At 55.8% G+C, this 19392-nt stretch overlaps 2 protein-coding genes and 1 long non-coding RNA gene across 3 annotated transcripts; all 3 read right to left on the bottom strand.

The window, feature by feature from the left end:
- Nucleotides 1–2013: 2013 nt before the first annotated feature.
- Nucleotides 2014–5109, bottom strand: LOC120385000. The gene is made up of 3 exons (XR_005589196.1): nt 5048–5109; nt 4061–4214; nt 2014–2981 (listed from the first exon to the last, which is right to left on the bottom strand). It is a non-coding gene; the product is annotated as an uncharacterized LOC120385000 (long non-coding RNA).
- Nucleotides 5110–6055: 946 nt separating this feature from the next.
- On the bottom strand, nt 6056–9431 carry LOC120384981 (maestro heat-like repeat family member 5). Its single transcript, XM_039504077.1, has 5 exons — nt 9376–9431; nt 8720–8863; nt 8159–8335; nt 7272–7427; nt 6056–6184 (listed from the first exon to the last, which is right to left on the bottom strand). Exons 2-5 carry the CDS (start codon nt 8801–8803, stop codon nt 6056–6058), a joined length of 546 nt encoding a protein of 181 aa, XP_039360011.1. The 5' UTR covers nt 8804–8863; nt 9376–9431.
- An 810-nt stretch (nt 9432–10241) lies between these two features.
- LOC120385150 (maestro heat-like repeat-containing protein family member 6) lies at nt 10242–15555 on the bottom strand. The gene is made up of 4 exons (XM_039504274.1): nt 15495–15555; nt 13374–13528; nt 11443–11568; nt 10242–10395 (listed from the first exon to the last, which is right to left on the bottom strand). Exons 1-4 carry the CDS (start codon nt 15501–15503, stop codon nt 10389–10391), a joined length of 297 nt encoding a protein of 98 aa, XP_039360208.1. The 5' UTR covers nt 15504–15555; the 3' UTR covers nt 10242–10388.
- Nucleotides 15556–19392: the final 3837 nt, after the last annotated feature.

The following is a 19392-nucleotide window of genomic DNA, read 5'->3' as shown; positions in this document are numbered from 1 at the left end:
ATGTTAGACCCTATCTACGCAGATTCAATCCGTGCGTGGGAGTGTGCTTCCCCACCCAAAATAATAGAGCACATGGGAAAAGGTCACCACATTCTTTTCCCAAGTCCAAGATGGCCACCTTATAGATAACGCAAAAGGTACATGCCTTTCTTCCCTTCTTTTACTAAAATTTGGCAGGGGCAACTAGCATTTTACAACCTGGAGACTGGATTTGACCGATCAGGGGATGTTCTGGGACAGGGTGACCCATCCAGAAGGGGGTTGTGTATCCCCTCTGAGAACTCCTCCCCCTGTCCTCTACCAATTGAAGTGGGTGTCAGCCCTGTAGGACCACCCCGAGAGGGGATTTGACCAAACACGGAAGTAATGTGGCGGAGTGACCTGCCCGCAACAGGATCACATGGGCCATCTAAAAAGCCCTCACACCACCCTCTACCAATTGGCGACGGTTTCACTCCCACCTTGGGCCATCACAGAAGGGAAACATGTACCAATCAGAACAGATATAGCCCGAAGGTCGAGGCCATGATTTCTGCAAAACACATCCTTGGAACGAGACGGCCTCTTCCCCGCAGTGTTGGGTTGCGACTTCCAGGACGATGCTGCCAGTCACGCAAACATGGAGCTCCGGAGATCGGCGGCTTCTGGCCTAGGCCTTCGGGCACTACCTATTCTGATCGGTACGTTTCCCTTCTGGGATGGCCTAAGGGATGAGTGTGAAACCCTGATCGATTAGCAGAGGACGGTGGGGGGATTTCATGGAGGGGTGATGGGCCCCTCTTATGGGCAGGTCACCCCACCATGGCACTTTCACCTATCTGGTGACATCCCCTCTCTGGTTGGTCCTAAGGGGATGAGGCCCACCCCAACTGGGGTGAGTTCTTGGAGGGGTTACATGACCCACTTCCGGATGGGTCACTCTGCCCCAGAACTTTCCCCCGTTGCTCAGATCCATTCCTGAGGTAGATCGATGGCGATAAAATACCCCCAGATTGGGGGAGGAGTGGGAGGAGCTCTTAGAGGGGTCACATGCCACTCCTTGCTTCTGCTCACGTTTGCATCTTGACCCCGAAAGTCTTATGTCATGGGGTCATTCTCCTGGTGACAGACGAGTGATGCCTTAGGGGTGAAGGGGCGAGGTCCCTTGGCTGGAACCAAATAACTGCCCTTAGCCTCAGTGTGGTTTGACCTAATGGCCACAGTCAAAATGGCTGCCCTCCCCCTCAGGGCTGTGTGGCCCAACGACCAGAGTCCGTGCCGCCTCCCCTCAGGGCTGTGTGGCCCAGAGACCAGAGTCCGTGTGGCCGCCCTCTCCGCTGGGGCTGTGGCCCAACGACCAGAGTCCGTGTGGCCGCCCTCTCCGTGGGGCTGTGTGGCCCAACGACCAGAGTCCGTGGGCGCCGCCTCCGTCGGGCTGTGGCCCAACGACCAGAGTCCGTGTGGCGCCGCCTCTCCGTTGGGGCTGTGTGGCCCAACGACCAGAGTCCGTGTGGCCGCCTCCGTCGGGCTGTGTGGCCCAACGACCAGAGTCCGTGTGGCCGCCCTCTCCGTCGGGGCTGTGTGACCCAACGACCAGAGTCCGTGTGGCCGCTCTCCGTCGGGCTGTGTGGCCCAACGACCAGAGTCCGTGGCCGCCTCTCCGCCGGGGCCGTGGCCCAACGACCAGAGTCCGTGGCGCCGCCTCTCTCCGTCGGGGCCGTGTGACCCAACGACCAGAGTCCGTGTGGCCGCCTCTCCGTCGGGCTGTGTGGCCCAACGACCAGAGTCCGTGGCGGCCGCCTCTCCGTCGGGCCGTGTGACCCAACGACCAGAGTCCGTGTGGCCGCCCGCTCCGCTGGGCTGTGGCCCAACGACCAGAGTCCGTGGTGGCCGCCTCTCCGCCGGGCTGTGGGGCCCAACGACCAGAGTCCGTGGCCGCCTCTCCGTCGGGGCTGTGTGACCCAACGACCAGAGTCCGTGCGGCCGCCCGCTCCGTCGGGGCTGTGGGGCCCAGAGACCAGAGTCCGTGGCGGCCGCCTCCTCCGTCGGGGCTGTGGGGCCAGAGACCAGAGTCCGTGGCGGCCGCCCTCCCTCTCTGTCGGGGCCGTGTGGCCCAACGACCAGAGTCCGTGCGGCCGCCCTCTCCGGCAGGGCTGTGTGGCCCAGAGACCAGTGTCCGTGCCGCTATCCTGTCTCTCACGCCTGTGTGGCCCGATGGCTCCAGACAATATGGCTGCTCTCTCCCTCAGTGCTGTGTGGCCCAACGGGCAGAGTCAATATCGCTGCCCTTCAGCACAGGGCTGTCTGGCTGAGAGTTCAGAGACAAGATGGCCGCCCCTCCTCTTGGGGTTGTGCAGTCTAGTGGCACATTGGGGAGGTGGGCTGCCACCCAAGGATGGATGGTGGCCGGGGTAGGGGGACCCAGGCCCTTGTTACTCCCCCCCGGGTCCTACCCCAGGGCCTTGTCCATGGCCAATGTGTTCGGCACTGAGTCAGTGGGGATCCAGCCAGAACATCTGACGTCAGTCACCATGGCGATGGCTAGTTCTCCCAGGTTACTTCCTACGAGATGTCTCTAGGCCATGGGCTGGGGGTCTCTGGGCTCCCGGCGTGGGAATCTCCCAGAGACTCCGAGCTCCCTTGCACGTCTGCAGGCACCCGGGGATGGGGTTGGGTCTCGGCACCTCGGGGCTCTGCAGTCAGGGGCGTCAGCTGCTTCTGGACTGGAGCCTACAATGTGCATCCTCCATTTTCGGCATCTGCCTAGACCGAGCTGAGCTGCTCCCTTTCACACTGGTGCTCCAGTTGTAGCATGTCCGGCAGGGCTGGGGAGGGGCTTGGCTTCCGCCGCCTAGACTGTGAGGTTATGTGTGACTGGTGCACCCCGGCACATCCTGCTCTGCCTCTTCTCTCTCCTCCTTCCCATGCAGCAGCTGCTTTGCCGTCTCCCAAGAGATGTGATCAGTGGTGGGCCTGGTTGGCTCCTGTTAGCCTCTAGATGTCTGTAAGAGGGAGAAAGGGCAGGAACACAAATCAGAAGAACAAAACCTTCCAGCAGGGTAGTTTTCCACAGCACAAAACCACCACACTTTGCTAATGCTCCTTTGTAACTTCCCTGAGAGCTGGCATTGCGTAAAGAGAGCACCCAACCCCCCACAACCTCCGCTACCCTGTGGGCTGGCAATGGATAGAGGGAGTCTGGGAGACTTTCTCCTCTCTCCGCCTGGCTCTGATGACTGAGGGAATCACATGCGAGAAGCTCTGTGAATGTAGGGCTCTGTGCAGTGGGGAGAGATGTCAGACATGGAGCCCAAAGGTGGGGTTGTCCTGACTCTGCAGTAACTTCATTACAGTGAGAGAGATTTCAGAGTTCAGCTACAGGGTTCTGCCCTGTAACCGTGTGTGGGGCTGGGGCAGAAGTGGGGCAGTGATGCACTCATGAAAGGAGTAGGGCTAAGGGGGGCCCTGTGGTACAGCCGCTAAAGCCCCTGTGTGCTGCGTTCCAGCCGGGCCGGCTCTGCCTGGCTGGGGTGGGGCGAGGCGGCTCCGCGCACTGCCGTTCCTCTGCCGGCCATTTGGGGATTTAGTTGGGGATCGGTCCTGCGTTGAGGAGGGGGTTGGACTAGATGACCTCCTGAGGTCCCTTCCAACCCTGCTAGTGATACTCTATGAGCTGCTCTTGCCTGTAGGCTCCGCCCCCTACAGCTCCTGTTGGCTGCGAATCATTAATCCCACCCTGGCCCTGCCCCTAGCTGCTCCTCACTCCAGCTCCAACCCTCGGCTCGACCTCCACTAGGCCCCACCACCCCGGCTCCAGCCACTGGGCCCAACCGTCCATGCTCTGATGTCCGACACCAGCGATATGTAGGAGTTGTTCACCTCCGGGCTTTCCATGCGTATGGCCCTGACTTTGTCAGCTCTGGTTTTCATCTGCCATTGTGCTGCCCGTCACATGGCTTTATTAGATCCCTTTCAACTTCTTCAAAGTCTTCTACGCCTCACTGACCTACACAATTGTCTGTCATCTGCCAATATCCACCTCGTTGTTCAGTCCCTGTTCCAAAGACGCTGTTGTACGTACCATAGCAGGACAAAGAGGTCTTCTGTGTCGGTCCCGGTTCCCTAGTCGAATGCGGAACCCGACACGAGATTTCCAAGCTTCTGCAGCCATTTGTAATGTCTATTGAGGATGTGCCCTGTGGTCCTGTCACATGTCAAAGGCACTTCCTGAAAAGCTGAAACAAAGAGGAAACGGGTTGGAAGCCCCATGGTGCTGATGTGACTGGTGCCTAGGAAACCTCCCCTTCAGATGGCCATTGCCACATGCTATTAGCTACCCAAGAGTCTGCAGGCAAGAAACAGCAACTCAGCTACTCCCAAAATAGCCCTGGACAGAGAGGAGACCCCATTCCGTGCGTAACTTCCCCCTCCCCCAGCATACGCACGTCCACACGCTAAAACACAGGCAGGTGGGAGCAACTCTGCTTGGGATGGAACAGAAAAGCAGAGGTGTTAAATCATCCAACATTTACGCACAGATCCGCATAGGAATTTAGACTCCTAACAACATCTACTGAAATCCTATGTGGCCCTGGGCCTTCGTTCCTTAAGAGGTCACAGGGAAAGATGTTCCCAATGTGCACTCAGGAATTTCCTATGAGCTGATAACCAAGATATGAGTGGTTCCCTGGCCTGAAATCTCTCCATTACAGGGAGGGCAAGTGATGAATCTTTCCCTACAGAGGGTAATTGTCATCATCACCACCACCACCCTTAATAATAACAACAGCCCTTTTCAATTCTGTCAGGCCTTCCTTCAGAGATGTTCTGACCTCTATGAAGACAGTCTCCCCACACAGTTCTAAGGCTACGTCTATTCTAGGAGCTAGGGATGGAATTTCCTGCTCCTGCACACATATTGTGGCACCTCGATCAAAGCTCACGTGATCATCCTTCTTCCTTAAACACTGTCCTTAGACAGAGAGGGACACATTCAACCTGTTGTCAGGCCCTGTGCTGCACCCTGTACTTCCCACAGAGGCACAAACACACAGAGGTATTTCCTTACCTTCATACAGGCGGGAGATGCCATCTTCAGTCACTGTTTCAGACAACAAGTCACAGTAATGGTGGATAGTATTTCCTAGACAGACAATGAATCTCATGACTTTTCAAATCCTTTGCTTAAAACTGCGAAAGATGCAGCCATTCTCCCAAGACAGCCCTTGGGAAATTAAATACATTCCTTACATCTGTTCACAAAGCACATTAGATAAAGCATCAGAAGCCTAGAAGTCACTGAGAGACTGATTTCCAAAGGAGATTGAATTCACATCATGCTGGTTTCCCCAAGGCGCAGCCAAAGAGGAGTTGTGGGCAGGGGAAGTTGGTGCGATCGATACAGCTAAGTTGCTCCACTCATCTTGGAAGTCATGTTAATCTCTCTCTCTCTCTCTCTCTCTCTCTCTGTCACACACACACACACACACACACACAGTTTTAAGATTCTGGTGCTGTGAGAGGGAACAGAGCAGCAGTCTAGAAAAGGGCTTTGAAGGAAGCAGGTCAAAAAAGCTCAAGTGAAGTCGCTCTGCTTACCAATGAACAGGGCTGCAGAATGTCTGATTGTTGTCTGTGAGCTTTCCAGGTATTCTAAGGCGTGGAACAGGAATTTGGGGATGTGGCTCTTGTTGTTCTGCATCTAGGAAGAAAGAAGGAAGAAACGCACAATATACAAATGACATGTTCTTCCCACAGGGACTAGTCCAGGGAAGCCAAAGCATAGAGCCAGGGCATGGCAACAGCCAGTATGAGCCCATACGCCATAGCAGCACCTCTCTGGAGTTACTGTTGTGTTCTCCAGAACCTCAGCTTTTGTTTTCAGAAAGTTTGCAGGTCTAACAGTTCAGGAGAAAAATTTCAAAAATGTGAAGGGATTGTAACTCCTGCAGAAATGAACCAGCAGAGAGCCTGGAATAGAGTCCTGCCACCCGATGGAAGCGGATGGGTACTCAGGGTGTGGGGTTAAAAAGGTCTCCCTCAAGTCCCCATTCACCACTCTGAAGGCACAAGGAATTCACCTACCAAGCACTTCCAGGCACACTTCCGGAGCTGTGTGGAGCCATCCCAGGCCATGCTGCGGAACAGCGTCTTCAAATGAGCCCACCTGAGAAACACTGCAGCGGAAGAGCGTCAGTTTGCATCTCTGCAAGAGAAGGTGAGACCAAGAGGGTTCTCACTGAGAGAGGGACAGTCTGGGGACATGGAGCCTTCCCGTCACTTGTTCTCCTGCTTTTCCTGCTAGTGGAGGAGATTCCTGTCATTTGTTGTACACAGGAGTGTGCTCAGGAGAGGGAATTGGCTGGAGCGAGCCAGAGCCGTCCTGTCTTTGGATGGTTTGGAGCGGTTGACCAGGGCCCTGCGCTTTGGGGGGCCCCGCACTTCAGGGGGACGCAGGACGTGGGCCATGCTGGGGCCAGGCGCAGTACTCCCGGTCCCACTATGCTATGCCCCACCTCGCCAGCGCCCAGCGTCGTTTGGGAAATGAGGGGGTGGGGCTTTGGGGGGAGGGGAGGAATAGGGATGGGGCAGGGGGCGGAGCAGGGGTGGGAAGAGGTGGGGTGGCACTTGGGGGAAGGGATGGAGTGGGGCTGGGGCTTAGGGCAGAGTAGGGGGTGTTGTCCCAGGCCCTGTGCCCCTCTATGGACGGCCCTGGAAAGATTCATAAGAGATCTCCACAGCTCAGTCCTTAGGTGCAAAGAGACTGCATGAGAGCGTGAGTCAGCTTTGGGATCCCAAAGAGTCGGACCAAAGGGCCCCAGATCAGGCTTCCTCCACATCCCAGTTGGCCCAACAACAGAGGGCAACGTCCGGTGAATTCTGGGAAGCTGGGACCTGGAGAAGTTCTCTCAGGAGCTCCAGGAAGAAGTCAGGGCAGCTGCACCCACTTTCCAGAAGGCTGTGGGCAGATATCAGCTCCCTGAACTGAAGGGGCTCTTACAGATCTGTGCTCCCTTTTCTTTGCTGCCTCTTGTTATGAACCTTTGGATGCAGCAGCCCAAAGGCCTGAGGCCCGTCTTTGCAGGAGAGGGTCAGGGCTCTTTCCCAGAAGAAGGCTTTTCTTCCCAATTGTGCTGTGTGCTGTGAGAATGGATGAGGCACTGGGCTCCAGCATGGAGTGAAGCAGGGAGGAGAAGACTCTGCTTGGGCAAGGGGCTCTGGCCATTAATGGAGTGGGGCCCCAGGAGATTCTGGCTCTTTACTCTTAAGGAAATAATGACCGTGGCACTTACCAGTGTCACACTCTCATCCCGGTCTTCAAGGTGCAGCAGGAGCGGGAGCAAGCAGTGGATCATCTTCTGCTGCACGATGGGTTTGTCCGGGTCCTTCACGCTGCTCACCACGTTGCCAAGCAGTAAAATGGCAACGGAGCGCACGCTGTCCCTCTCCTGGCAATGACACACAGGAGTGGGAAGCCCGGTTAAAGCCAGGCAGGATCAGAGCATAACGTGACAGAGTCATAATCCGCACGCTGCTCCGGTTCCCCCGTGTTAACTGACTTGGGTCGCGGGAGCAGTGAGGCCACCAGGCCAGCGCCATAGACATCTTGTGTAGAACAAGGCCTGAGACACTGTGCAGGGCAGTGCAGCCCCATGGTGTCCTAGACACAATTTCTGTCTGGAGAGCACAGAATCCTAGACCCCTAGAAGCTTAGGGAGAGGGAGGAAGGCTGCTGGAGACTGGTCTGGGGAAGGGGAGGAGCAGCTGCTGGAGCCTTACAGGGAGGTGCTGCTACAAAACACAGCAGTTCTTTTGCTCCTTGGTGCCCCTGAGAGCCGGGAGATTCCCGACCCACCTCTTTCCTGCTGGGAATCTCCACCTCTTTGGGGGCCGGTGTTCTCCAGACAGCTGGTCATCTGCCCAGTGCCAGGACCCCTCTCCCCGAGGCCAGGCGGCAGCAGGGGCTGGGAGCATGGCGCTGATGCTGAGGTTTGCGGAGAAGAGCTCTGACAGGGAGGTGGCTGAGCAGGAGATTCCCCACCCATGGCAGGGGCACCCCTTGGAGGCTTCATGGCAGGGCTGAGGGGTGGGAGGGAAGGGGATGGGAAGAGAGAGACAAGGGCACCAGAGACAGGCGGGGGGGGGAGGAATGGGGTTCTCCTGTGTTTCCCAGCCTTACGTCATCAATGAAGGGGCGAAGGCTGACTGCAATGTCCTGGGAGATGGAGCCAAGCCCCTCCCCATCCAGGAGGTAGATGATGTCTGCAGCTTGATGCATGGCTCCCATGACACGCCCTCTATCCGTGTCACAGAACATGTCCATGATCGCTGGCAGCTGGGCCCGTAACGAGTGCACCTGCAGCAATGGAGAAGGCAGCTCATTACTACCCTGGATGACAGCCTGGGGCATATGCTGGCCCATCCCACTCCCACCTATGAGACACCACGGCTGGCACAGCCGCCCAATGGGGCACAAAGTCATTCTCCTGTCACTCTCTGCCAGCTGCTCACTGTAACCTTTGTCTTTGCTCACCCGCCTCCCCCACTGCATCACATCTGCAATCAGGGGTCAGCTCACGGGAGCAGGGACCACGTCGTGCCTTGATTTGCTCAGTAAAGCACCTCCAACATTCGAGTGCTGTGCGTTAAACAACAAGGCTTGTGTGGGGATCTCGCTCTCATTGCTGAGCGATTCGATAGACATCGGCTTCCTCGGTCCCCGGGGCAATCCACGCCTCACCTTTTCTGGCTGGAGCACAATACTGCCAAGGCCTCGCAGACTGAGCCGACGTACAATGGGGTTTTTATCTTGGGTCCATTCCATGAGCTGTGCCTGGAGCTCTGATTTTGTCAGTATTGTCTCAATGGAAGGACTCTGGAGAAACTGGAAAGAGCCAAATCAACATCGGGTTGAGGAGCAGAGGTCTTCCTGTGGGGTCTGTCCCCTGGACACTCATCTTTACCAAATGGCCACTTACTCCCATACAACGTCTCCGGTGTGTAGGGAGCCAGTTGCTGCTCTTTCAGTTGGCTCATTCCCAGAACTTAGACTAATGCACAAGTCACAAATAAACCCCAGGAAAGGGGAATCTCCAGGCCCCACTGAGTGCCATGGAGAGACCCCTGGGGCAGAAGAAAAGCAGAACCCCAGGAAAAGGTGAGGAGAGAAGCATGGCCTTGGGGCACCGGAGAAACATCTCCTCTTGTCACAGGATCCCACCTAGGTACATCCAGCCAGGAGCGATCTCACCCTGTCTCTCCCTCCCTCTCTGTGCCATGCCCCACCACCATCCATGTGCGGAGAGGAGCTAGCTGGCTGGAAGGCTGCTGAGCTGCTGACAATGTGCCCAGAGCTTACTGGCCTGAGCTGCTCTCCTGTCAACTAATGAATCTCACCTCAGTGCAGAAAGTTATGGCGATATTTCTCTGCTCCTCCTCCTTCTCCCTTTGAACAGTGGTGACGGCCTCTCTGAAGACGGCAGGGAGCTGAGGGTTCTCAAACTCGATCATGGCTCTGGAACATGGAGCAGAAAGTCCCTTGTGGTTATCAAGGGGGAGAGAGAGTTCCTCTATAGTTGCTGGGCTTATATGGCAGCCTGGAACATAGGTACATTTCACACGGTAATCCCTTTCACAATAGAGACCCACTGAAGAGGAAACTTTGGGCTCCTACCTTGCAATCACGCCAACACCCTGCAGTAGTAATATCGTGAGGCTATCATGTCCCAACCCTGCTGAAATTGGATGCTGGCAAATTCCTTCCAGTATCCGGGCATGGAAAAAAGAGTCTTCACAGCCTCCACCGACGTGCTAAAGACAAAAAATACCAGTGTCAGGCAACGAGATCAGCCCCAATCATGGCAAATCTGCACACGCCCTGGCACACACAGTATGGACAGCAGGAGCTAGCCTCCCGAGGATAGATCCAGTGTGATATCATGGTGCTCCCTGCCCAATGGGCCCTGTCGACACTGCAGTTTCATTGAGTTTGTAACCAGTTAGTGACACTGTAGCTTCTTAAGATGGTTGATGTCATCACTCAATGCGGTTGAATACTTGATTCTTTACTGTGACAGGTAACAGGACTCAAGCGGGCATGTGGGGCCAGATCCTTAGTTGGTGTAAGCGAGCCTGGGCTAACTATAGCACCGAACAAATGATGGCCATGAACAGCCTACATGTGTTTAGCAGAGCACATCTGTTCTTCCTTTTCCTTTCAGTCATTACCTTAGGGGTTGAGGCAGCTGGATCCTCCGCGGGGCTGGATGTCGTGCTGGCCATGTAGGTCCCTGGCAAGTGCAGATCCATCACATACTGCACTTGCCTGACGCAGAGGATGAGCATCTGGGGATACATTTCCAGGATGGCTTCTCGGTATCCCCATAGGAAAAGGACCTCGTAAATGGTCCTCATTGCCTGGAGGGGGGAAAGAATTTCACTCCACTATCCCAATCTGCCACCTGCCCCCATTGCCATTCGCTATTGTCCTTTTCTCGGGTCTCATTTCCTCCCCAGCCTATTACAAAAGAGGATTGGCTCCTGAGAGGGGAGGAGACATTTGGAGGGTCCTGAACCTTCACCCATTCCTGAACGGAAGCAGGATGGAGCCCTACGGAAAGGTCAGAGGAGTCTGGATGATGTTATTCCCCATTATTTCGCTTAATGGTGCAGACTCTGTGCTTTGGGTTTCCAGCCATGACTGCACGGGCTGAAACCATCCTGAGGAGATCTGTTCTTGTAGACCCAGTGTTTCTGGCCCAGTCAAAAGTACTGGACATCTCATGATCCCATGCTGGGAAGATTTCTAGTCACAATTTAGAGAGCCAGAAACCTGGATACTTCCAAGAGACACCCGAACTGCACCTGCTCACTAAAGAGCCACCTAGAGCGGCAAACAGAGCCAGGGCACCAGCAGATAAACCGCTTCAGATCAGTAACTTTTCCTGGGTGAAGCTTTATTTACACCTCTTTGGTTTGCTAGGAGGTGGCCAGGACACACTAAGGCCTGGTCTGCATTACAGAGTTATGTCAATGCAAGGCCCTCACCCAGCATCACCCTAACTATGGAATTTCCTTCCCATTGGCAGAACTGCCCCTTGGTGCCAAATTCATAACTCCACCTCCACAAGTGGCAGAGAGTCCAGGTCGATGCAGTGTCAGTGTAGACACAACGTCGCAGACGTCAACTGGCTTTCAGGAGCCTTCCCACAATGCCCCACCCTGACCGCATAATCGAGACGAGCGCTTGGTGAGGACGTGCACTGCCGACACAAGCAGCAAAGTGCAGACACACACAAGGGATAGAATTGCTGTGGCGGCTGTATGCCGAGGTTACGCAGGTCGGCTTCATTGTGTAGTGGAGCCGTGGCCTGAAGCTAAGAAGGTGAAGCTCACAGACACACACAGATGCACTATCCTCCCGCGGTTGCGGGTTCTCAAAGTGACATCTCAAATCTCACTTACAGCCAGAGACACATTGCCGCTCTTCTCCTCCCGGTGTCTCTGCTGGAGCTTGTCCAGCAGCTGCTGCAGCACCTCCTGGGGAGCTGTGGTTCTTCCCCCAGGGCCTTCCACAGCTCAATGGCACATCTGCAGATTCAGAAAGAGAAGTCAGACCTTCCCTGCTTGGCCACCTCTTGCCCTCCCCAGGGAGAGGCTTGGAAAGCGGGCAGGAAAGGCGTCTGAGAGAGGAGACACCGATTGGTGCAGGGAGGCTGAGGCAGGGCAAGTCCTGTCAGAGAAGGTTGTATTTATTCCTTTCCCTAATGGGTTGTTGTTCCTGAAGCTAGCACCGCTGTTTCCAGGACAGTGACCATGATCTGACCACCGAGTGACCAGCACAGTGTGACCACCAGACTGTGCAACATTCTGCTCTGTTACGCTAGGCTCAGTCCCGAGGAACTTGCCTGACCTCAGTGCAGTTCCTCTGGCTATTTGGGGTGTAACTGAGACCCAGCATTTGGCCAAGTGTCTCTTAGCAGCTGAATCCTACTGCAGTGTGGTGGACGGGTCAGACACTGACTCAGAACATGCCCTGATAGGAGAGGGTTCAGGGAGATTGTACTGCCCAGTGTGACAGAGCTGGAAGGAAACTAGTACTGAAATCCCCTCCTCTCTTCTCTCCATTCTTGCTGATCTAACCGCTCCTGGTCCCCAGGCATCCGCACAGGAAGACTGCAGACAGATCCAAAAGGCTTCCAGTCATTTAACTTCCAAGTTTGGTGAGGAAGGTCGGACATGGTGGTCAAGCCCTGGGGACACTGAGAACTAGGTTGGACAAACCAAGAGCAAATGGCCTGGATTTAAGGTCTTCAGGAAGCTTGACTGAAATTCTGTGCCAACGCTGCCGAGTTTCTATAGCTTCTGAGCACAGACCCTGGAAAGCACTGGGGCTGCTTCAAGGAATTCAAACCTGAAAGGTTTACAAATCAAACACTCAAATCAATATGAAACCAACACTGTATTCCTCTGGTAACGGAACTGGGTAAGAAATTCAGTTTCTTTCATGCTGCTCTTCAATTCTCTCTCCCATGTGACACAGATTTGTCTATGGTCAGTGCAGAACTGCATTGCAGAGGATGCTGAGGAAAGACGGAGTTTTGACCTCTGGCGAGGGTCCAGTTGGGTTTCACGGCCCTAGGCACATGGAGACTGTATTATAAACACCTCAGCTGGATGACTCTGCAAAGTGATCGGCAATAACCAGCAGGACTCAGGGTTCACAACGTATTGAGATGAAAAGAGGCACTCACCCCTCTCAGAGCTGTTCTTGCCGGCTGTCTGCAGACTCAGGCAGGCTGCACTGCATTTACGCTCTGGTCATGTGTGGATCATTTATTTATTTATTTAGTTTGCAACAATTAGGTCTGGAACTTTCTGTTTTAAGAGATTTACCTGCTGCGCAGCGCCATAAGGATGAGTGCATTTTTCACCACTTCCTCAGCCATGGAATAACTAGGATCTGACTGCAGGTAACAATCCTGCACTGGTCCCCAGCGGACGGACAGATGGACCTCATGGACCTTTTCCATCTCTGCCTTCTCTCACACAATAGGGAGCAGCCAGACCTCATGACCCAGGGATGTGGAGTGAGCCCCAAAGTCATTTATTGGCCCTGTACTGGATGGGAGAGGAAGTGGGGTGACCCATAGCAATCAGGACAGTGCTGGACTTCCCAGAAAACTGGCACATTTCCATCCTGGGAGTGCAGGAGGAGGGTTGGCTCCTCAGTGGCTGGGCCTGGGCATCTCCTCTTGGTGAGCCTGGACAGCTCTCTGCACAGCAGGAAACTCCTCCAGCTGTGTGAGCCCGACGGACCCTTCCCGGACTGTGGCCTGTCGGTAGGAGCAGGAAGAGAAATAATGGCCTGAGGTGATAACAGAGCAGCTCCCTACCTGTCCGAGGACAGCGTGTGTGCCACACAGCTCAGAACCACGTCCTGGGGGTGGGAACGAGCCAGCAAGGCCGTGGCCCTCAGTGCTGCTTTTCTGGCTCTGGGATTACAGACGTTGTCCAGCCAGATTAAGATACGTCCCACGACGTCTCCAACCTGGCCGAATGCCAGCAAGGTGCGGGCTGGATTTATCCATGAGTGGCAACCTCCCAGGTAACCACTCCTGGCAGCCCTGCAAGCCGCCTCTCACCTCGGTTGCCCATCTTGGCTCCTCCATAATCTGAAGAAAGAGGCTTTGACAAGTCCAGGAACCCCAGCCTTCCTGAGGTCTGGTTTAGTACCTTAAAGCTCAGAAACACACACAAAAGACTTCCCCCAAACCTTACCATGGGCACAGCCCAAACTCCCTGCTGTCCCAGGGCCTTCCCTGCCTTAGCAAACTGCTCTCAGCCTGCTCTCAAGGGCTTCCCTGCAGGAGCCTTTCCTCCATCTCTGCAGCTTCCTGCTGATCTTTCTAGCACAATCAGTTCCTCCAGGCCCGTGCTTCTCAACCCAGTTTCCATTGTGGGCCCCATATGTGCTGTGTGGGGCACGTCCAATACCACCTGTTTGGCCCTGAGGATGTCCCAGGTAGAGAAGCGCTGCTCCAGACCCAGCTGGTTCCACTGATGTACCCCAGAGCCCATCCCAGAGATGGCAGGCAGGGCTAGTTGGACGGGGCTAGCCAGCTCCAGGCCCCAGCCCTAAGGAGAACCTCTACACTGTGGGATTTTAAAACCTGCCGTAACCAATCTCAAAGCCGGCTCTCTAACCTCGGGCTCAGGCTATGGCACTGGGAACAGCAGTGCAGACCTGGAGACTTGGGCTGAGCCCAGGCTCTGAAGCCCTCCTCCCCAGGCTTCAGAGCTCCAGTTCCAGCCCAAGCCCAGAAGAGGCTGCGTTGCCATTTGGCCCCACAGTGCCCGGCCCTGGGAGCCCACATCCATAGGGCCAGGCTTTCCGGCTCCTGCTGCAGAGTTTGCAGCACCAGGTAGACAGACCCGAACGGGACAAGCCGCCCCCTAGGGCTCTTCCATGAGGAATTGGTCATTGCTCTTTCCTCTCTCGAACAAGGAGCAGGAGCTACAACCCGGGTGGCTGGATTCTGGTGCTCTGTTCTGCGAGCAGGAGGTCGAGCCCCGCACAAATCAATCGGCCGATTGAGGGGCCATTTGTTATCTTCCCCCTCGGACCTGCTGGAAACAGGAACTCGGACAGAGACAGGGACGACATGCAGGAAACCCCAGGAACAGGCAGGTTTGGGGAGGAAGCTCAGGCTCAGGATTCTGTTTGTTTATGAGTCTCCGAGTTTCCAGGAAAGCCAAAGCCCAGGAAGGGAATAAGTCTGCACTTAGGCGCCATGGGCAGGCAGTATCTGGGAAGGGCAGGAATGTCACCTATTTCCAGGCCGAGCAATTGAAGGCAACAGTTAAAGGACTGTAGGAACGTGAACCCTGATTCCTTTCTCGATAACCCCACCTGCGCAGGCTTGGGCAAATCAAGGAGCTCTCTGGGCTTCAGTTTCCCAGGTGTCAAATGGGTTGAATTCCTACCTCCCAGGAGGGCGGTGGAGCTTCATTAATCAGGGGAATAATGACTCTGAGAGCCTCCTACCCAGGGATGTAGAAATGAAGTCTGCCAGAAACCTCCTAGGCCAGTCTAATTCACGGGGAGGCACTCAGATCCTGTGGGGATGGGCAGCAGGATCAGAGCTAGGAGAGACAGAGAGAAAAGTGCAAAGCCAAATTCCTCCTGATCCTTCAGCTGGAAAACAAGGACCTGCAGCATGTCTGAGGAAACCAGTGTGGAGGCCCCTGGGCAGACTAGGTAAGTGCTGCGCTGCCAGGGCTGGGGCTATCGCCCTTCAGTGGGGCTGGGCTGTCCTCAGGACGTGTCAGAGCTCCAGCGGGCAGAGAACAGGTCAAACACTCACGCCGCGGATCCCCGCGCCAAGCGATGAAGGGAAAGGGGCTCAGCCACCCTTCACAGCACCATGCCCGTGTGTCCCAGGAACAGTTTCCTAGAGAGGAAATTCTCCTCCCCTCTCTGCGCAGCATCCCCTGCCCCACGGCGGAGTCTCTACTCTCTCCATCTTGTCTCCGTAGAGACACGATGGTCCTCAGCTCTTCCTCGGCGGCTTGAAATCGCTCCAGGGTGGGTGTCGCCAGACCCTTCACGGCTCTCATCAGCAGGGCTTGGAGCTGGGCTGAGGGAAGCTGCTCCCGGGGTCTGCAATGAAGAGGGACAGAGCCTGTCGACTGAGTATTTCCATCGCTCAGCTGCCCTGGAACAGTCTGTCCCGGCGGAGGCTGGCAGCGCCCGTGAGCGTGGAGACTCCGGCTGAGCCCTTTTCTTAACAAACCTCCACAGGTGCCGAGGTTTCCTCAGTCTTCATACGCTTCTCCCCTGCCTGAGAAGAGATGGGAGCCTCTCAGCCGGTGCTGGGACCCCAAGGGCACCCCATTTCCTCCCTCTCTAGCCCTCCCCAGGAAGCCCAGCTTTGCTGAGAAAGCCTCATTGGCCTGAAAAGCCCAGTCAAGTTGCTTGTTGAGTGCAGCCGAGGGGTCACTGCAGAACCTGCCCCATGTCCCATCCCACCCCGAGCGCCTGAGCAGATTGGCTCAGCAACTCTAGCAGCCCACAGTGTCTGCGAGGAAAGGACTGAGAACAGGGCCCAAGCGGAAATGCCTCTTCCTTCCCACCCTGCAGCGTGTGGTGCTGCCACAAAACAGGCAGGAATCGCCGGCAGGACAGAAAGTAGCTTCGACTGAAGGAGCAAGTCTGCCTGGCTGAGGAGAATCCCAAACTGTGGGCCTCTGGGGCCAGCCCCCTGTGGGTCAGAACTCACTGGGCACAATGTTACTGCAGGGGGGCTGGTTCCAGGGTCACCTAAACCCAGGGCCTGGGGTGCTGAAGGCCTTTGCCCTGGTGTCTCAGGCACCTCCTGAGTGTTACTGCAGCTGGCCTGTGTGGCTGGATTAGCCCCGTCTGTCCTGGACGCCAGCAGCTGAGGATGCAGTAGAGCACACCAGAGCGACCCACTCGCATAGATACTCCTGGCAGAGGGGATCCAACCTGGGATTTCTGGAGTTTAGTGCAGGAGCCTCTCCGCAGGAGCTAAAACCCAACTGGCTGTTAGCTAAGGCTCTAGAGCAGACTCCTTTGATCTCTGTCTCTAAGTGGTCCTGGTGCCACTAGACGGGCCAGAACACCCCACCCAGCAGGTGTGTGGGTTACCCCTACAAGTGCAGGGAGGGGCCTGGTAGGATTTTCAGCAGTGCCTGTGTCCCATGGAGAGTGCATCAGAATCAGGCACCTGAGTCAGGCACTTCTGCGAATCCCACTAAGCACCTCTGAACTTCCTGAGGTGCCTGAACCCCTTTGTCAACCTGGGCCTCGTTCAAGCAACCCAGAGAAACTCGTAAAGACTGGCTGAGTCGATCACACTTGAAGAGTGTTTCCTTTCAGCTCCCTGAGCAAGGGGCAGGTAGGTCTCCTGTCAGAGATCCCAGCTCCGGGAGATATTAATACACCCAGCAGGGGAGGCTTTCCAATAGCACAGTCACAAAGCCGCCATTACCATGGTCATATGGGAGCTGCTTGGTAATGAGGGGTGGGAGTGCGCTCTTCTTCCTGCTCTTCTGGGCTCCTTTTTCCCACTTCCCTGCGACTCCGACGCCTCCTTCTTCGTCCCTGGAGCAGAAAGAAACATTCGTAACATTTCCCTTTTCCATGTAGTATCCCTGCTTTACAGAGGATGGAGGTCGGGCCCAGAGCCCTGAAGTGAATTGCCCAGGTCAGACTGAAGGTTGTTGGCAGCTACAGAGAACTCCGATCTCATGGATCTTTGCTGGGGGCTTTACCACACGAGGCTTCCTCGGACCTGGGGCAAGTTTCTTTTCCATGGTGTTTTCTACTGTCCCCTCCTTGCACACCTTCCTGTCAGTGATGGGCAACGGCCTCATTTGCATTTAACCCCAAGAAGTAATGGCTCAGCTCTGTACGGTTCCCAGCTGGGACCTCTGGAGCATTTTACTGATGAAATGGACCTGATCCAGGAGACAAGAAATGATTTCCTACAACGTCCAGCCTCTGTTCTCCTTACAGCCCGGAGCAATGTTAGTACTCCCACCCCACAGTGCCAGACCCCAGAGGGGGTGACCTGACACACTCAGCTCTCCCCACCTCAGAGATGGACCTCGGCCACCCTGCTAAAGGATCTGGCACTAAATGGATTCCAGAGTCTGAGGTACCCATCAGGGCCGGCTCCAGGCACCAGCCGAGCAAGCTGGTGCTTGGGGCGGTAGATTCCAAGGGGCGGCAGTCCGTCCAATCCCATTTGGGGCTTTGCTGCTTCCGCCGCCTCGGCAGGTTTTTTTCTTTTGGTTTGTGGCAGCGCAGAGGAGGGAGCTGCTGGGAGCGGTGCCAGGTCTGCAGCAAGCCCAGCAGCCCGCCCACCGGAGCAGCGTGGAGCCCTCCCAGCAGGCGGCGCGAGCACCCCACTTAAGGAAGCCCTGGCCGCCTCTTGTCTCCACCCCGCGCTAGCTGGAGTGTGCACTCCGCTGCCCGGGTCTGCAGGGCTCGGAGTCCCCTGCACCCGTGTTCCCGCCGCCCCGCAGGTATTTTTTTCTTTTGGTTTTTTATTTTTCTTCCTTCGCTGCTCCAGCTGGCTGGGCGGTTTGTTTCGCACACACCCCGCCCGCTGCTCGACCGCCGGCAGGTTTCTGCTGCTCCTCCTTGCTGCTATGGCCGGCAGGTTTGTTCACCCCTTCATTGCTCCGCCGACTGGGTGGTTTGTTTCGCACACACCCCGCCCCGCTGTTCCGACCGGCCGGCAGGTTTCCTGCTGCTCCTCCTTTGCTGCTATGGCCGGCAGGTTTGTTCACCCCTTCACTGCTCCGCCGGCTGGGCGGTTTGTTTCACGCCCCTCGTCGCCCGACCGGCAGGTTTGTTTCACGCCCCCTTCACTGCTCCAGCCAGCAGGTTTGATTCATCCTCCCCGCCCCTTCGCCACTCCGACCGCCAGCAGGTTTCCCACCCACCCCTTTGCTGCCCGGCCAGGAGGTTGGTTTCCACTTCGCTGTTCGCCGGCCGGTTTGTTTTGAGCCCCCTTGTTGCTCCGACCGCCGCAGGTTTCGACCCTTTGATGCTCCGCCGGCTGGCTGGCAGGTTGGTTTCCTTTGCTGTTTCCGCTGGCTGGCAGGTTTGTTCCCCCCAACCCCATCGCCACTTCGGCCTCTGCACAATTTTTTTTTTTTTTTTTTGCTTGGGGTGGCAAAAAAGCCAGAGCCGGCCCTGGTCCCCATCGCTGTCCCGTGAGAAGGCCCTGATGTGTAAGGCTTGTAGGGTGACTGGTGTGAGTATTCCTCACATGCTCCTCGCTAACCATGTGGATTGAATCCTCACCTGTAGGATCCAGTTCAACTTTCTCTGTATCCTCCTGCAGCTTCACCTCCTCTGACTCCACCTGGTTCTCAGCTGCTATCTTCTTCCGGGACAAGTGCCTCCACCTTCTTTGTGAGGAAATTGTTCTCTCCTCATCCCTGTCTGCCATCGAGGTGTCAGATTGGCTACAGACACAGAGTCTTTTCATGCCTGACAGGATGGACCATGAACATTTCCTTCTCTGGGGCTTCTCTGGCAAGGCCTGTTCTTGCTGGCTAAAGTCAGAGCATGCCTCCATTGCTACAGGTTGGACAAGCACTTTGTGCACATGGATCTCTCTGTGCTCCCTAGAGACGAGTCTTTGGAAAAAGGAATGAAGCCTGGAATAGAAAGAAGGAGGAAATGGGTTTTTCTGTCATTCTCTAAAGGAAGGGAATTAGTTTGCCCAGGATTCACAGGTCCAGGAGACCGGTCTTTTGAAGCCATCTGCTCCTCTAATAGCCAGGACTGGTTCATACAACCGAGAACATAACCAACCCAAGACCACCCATCCTGGGTCCAGCCCATTATCCTGTGTTCAGACAGTAGCCAGTGCC

Source organism: Mauremys reevesii, linkage group 17 (genome assembly GCF_016161935.1).
Source record: "Mauremys reevesii isolate NIE-2019 linkage group 17, ASM1616193v1, whole genome shotgun sequence".
NCBI lineage: Eukaryota > Metazoa > Chordata > Testudines > Geoemydidae > Mauremys > Mauremys reevesii.
This window is presented reverse-complemented; position numbering and strand designations above follow the sequence as displayed.

Bases quoted from the DNA above. Each gene is read 5' to 3' on its own strand.
- LOC120384981 (XM_039504077.1), bottom strand. From the start codon at position 8,803: ATGGAATGGACCCAAGATAAAAACCCCATTGTACGTCGGCTCAGTCTG. The intron at 7,428-8,158 runs GTAAGGCTGGGA...TGTCATTGCCAG, and splicing joins TTCGCCCCTTCATTGATGAC to GAGAGGGACAGCGTGCGCTC. The intron at 6,185-7,271 runs GTAAGTGCCACG...CTTCTCTTGCAG, and splicing joins GGGATGAGAGTGTGACACTG to AGATGCAAACTGACGCTCTT.
- LOC120385150 (XM_039504274.1), bottom strand. The intron at 11,569-13,373 runs GTAGGGAGCTGC...CTGAATCTGCAG, and splicing joins CACACGCTGTCCTCGGACAG to ATGTGCCATTGAGCTGTGGA.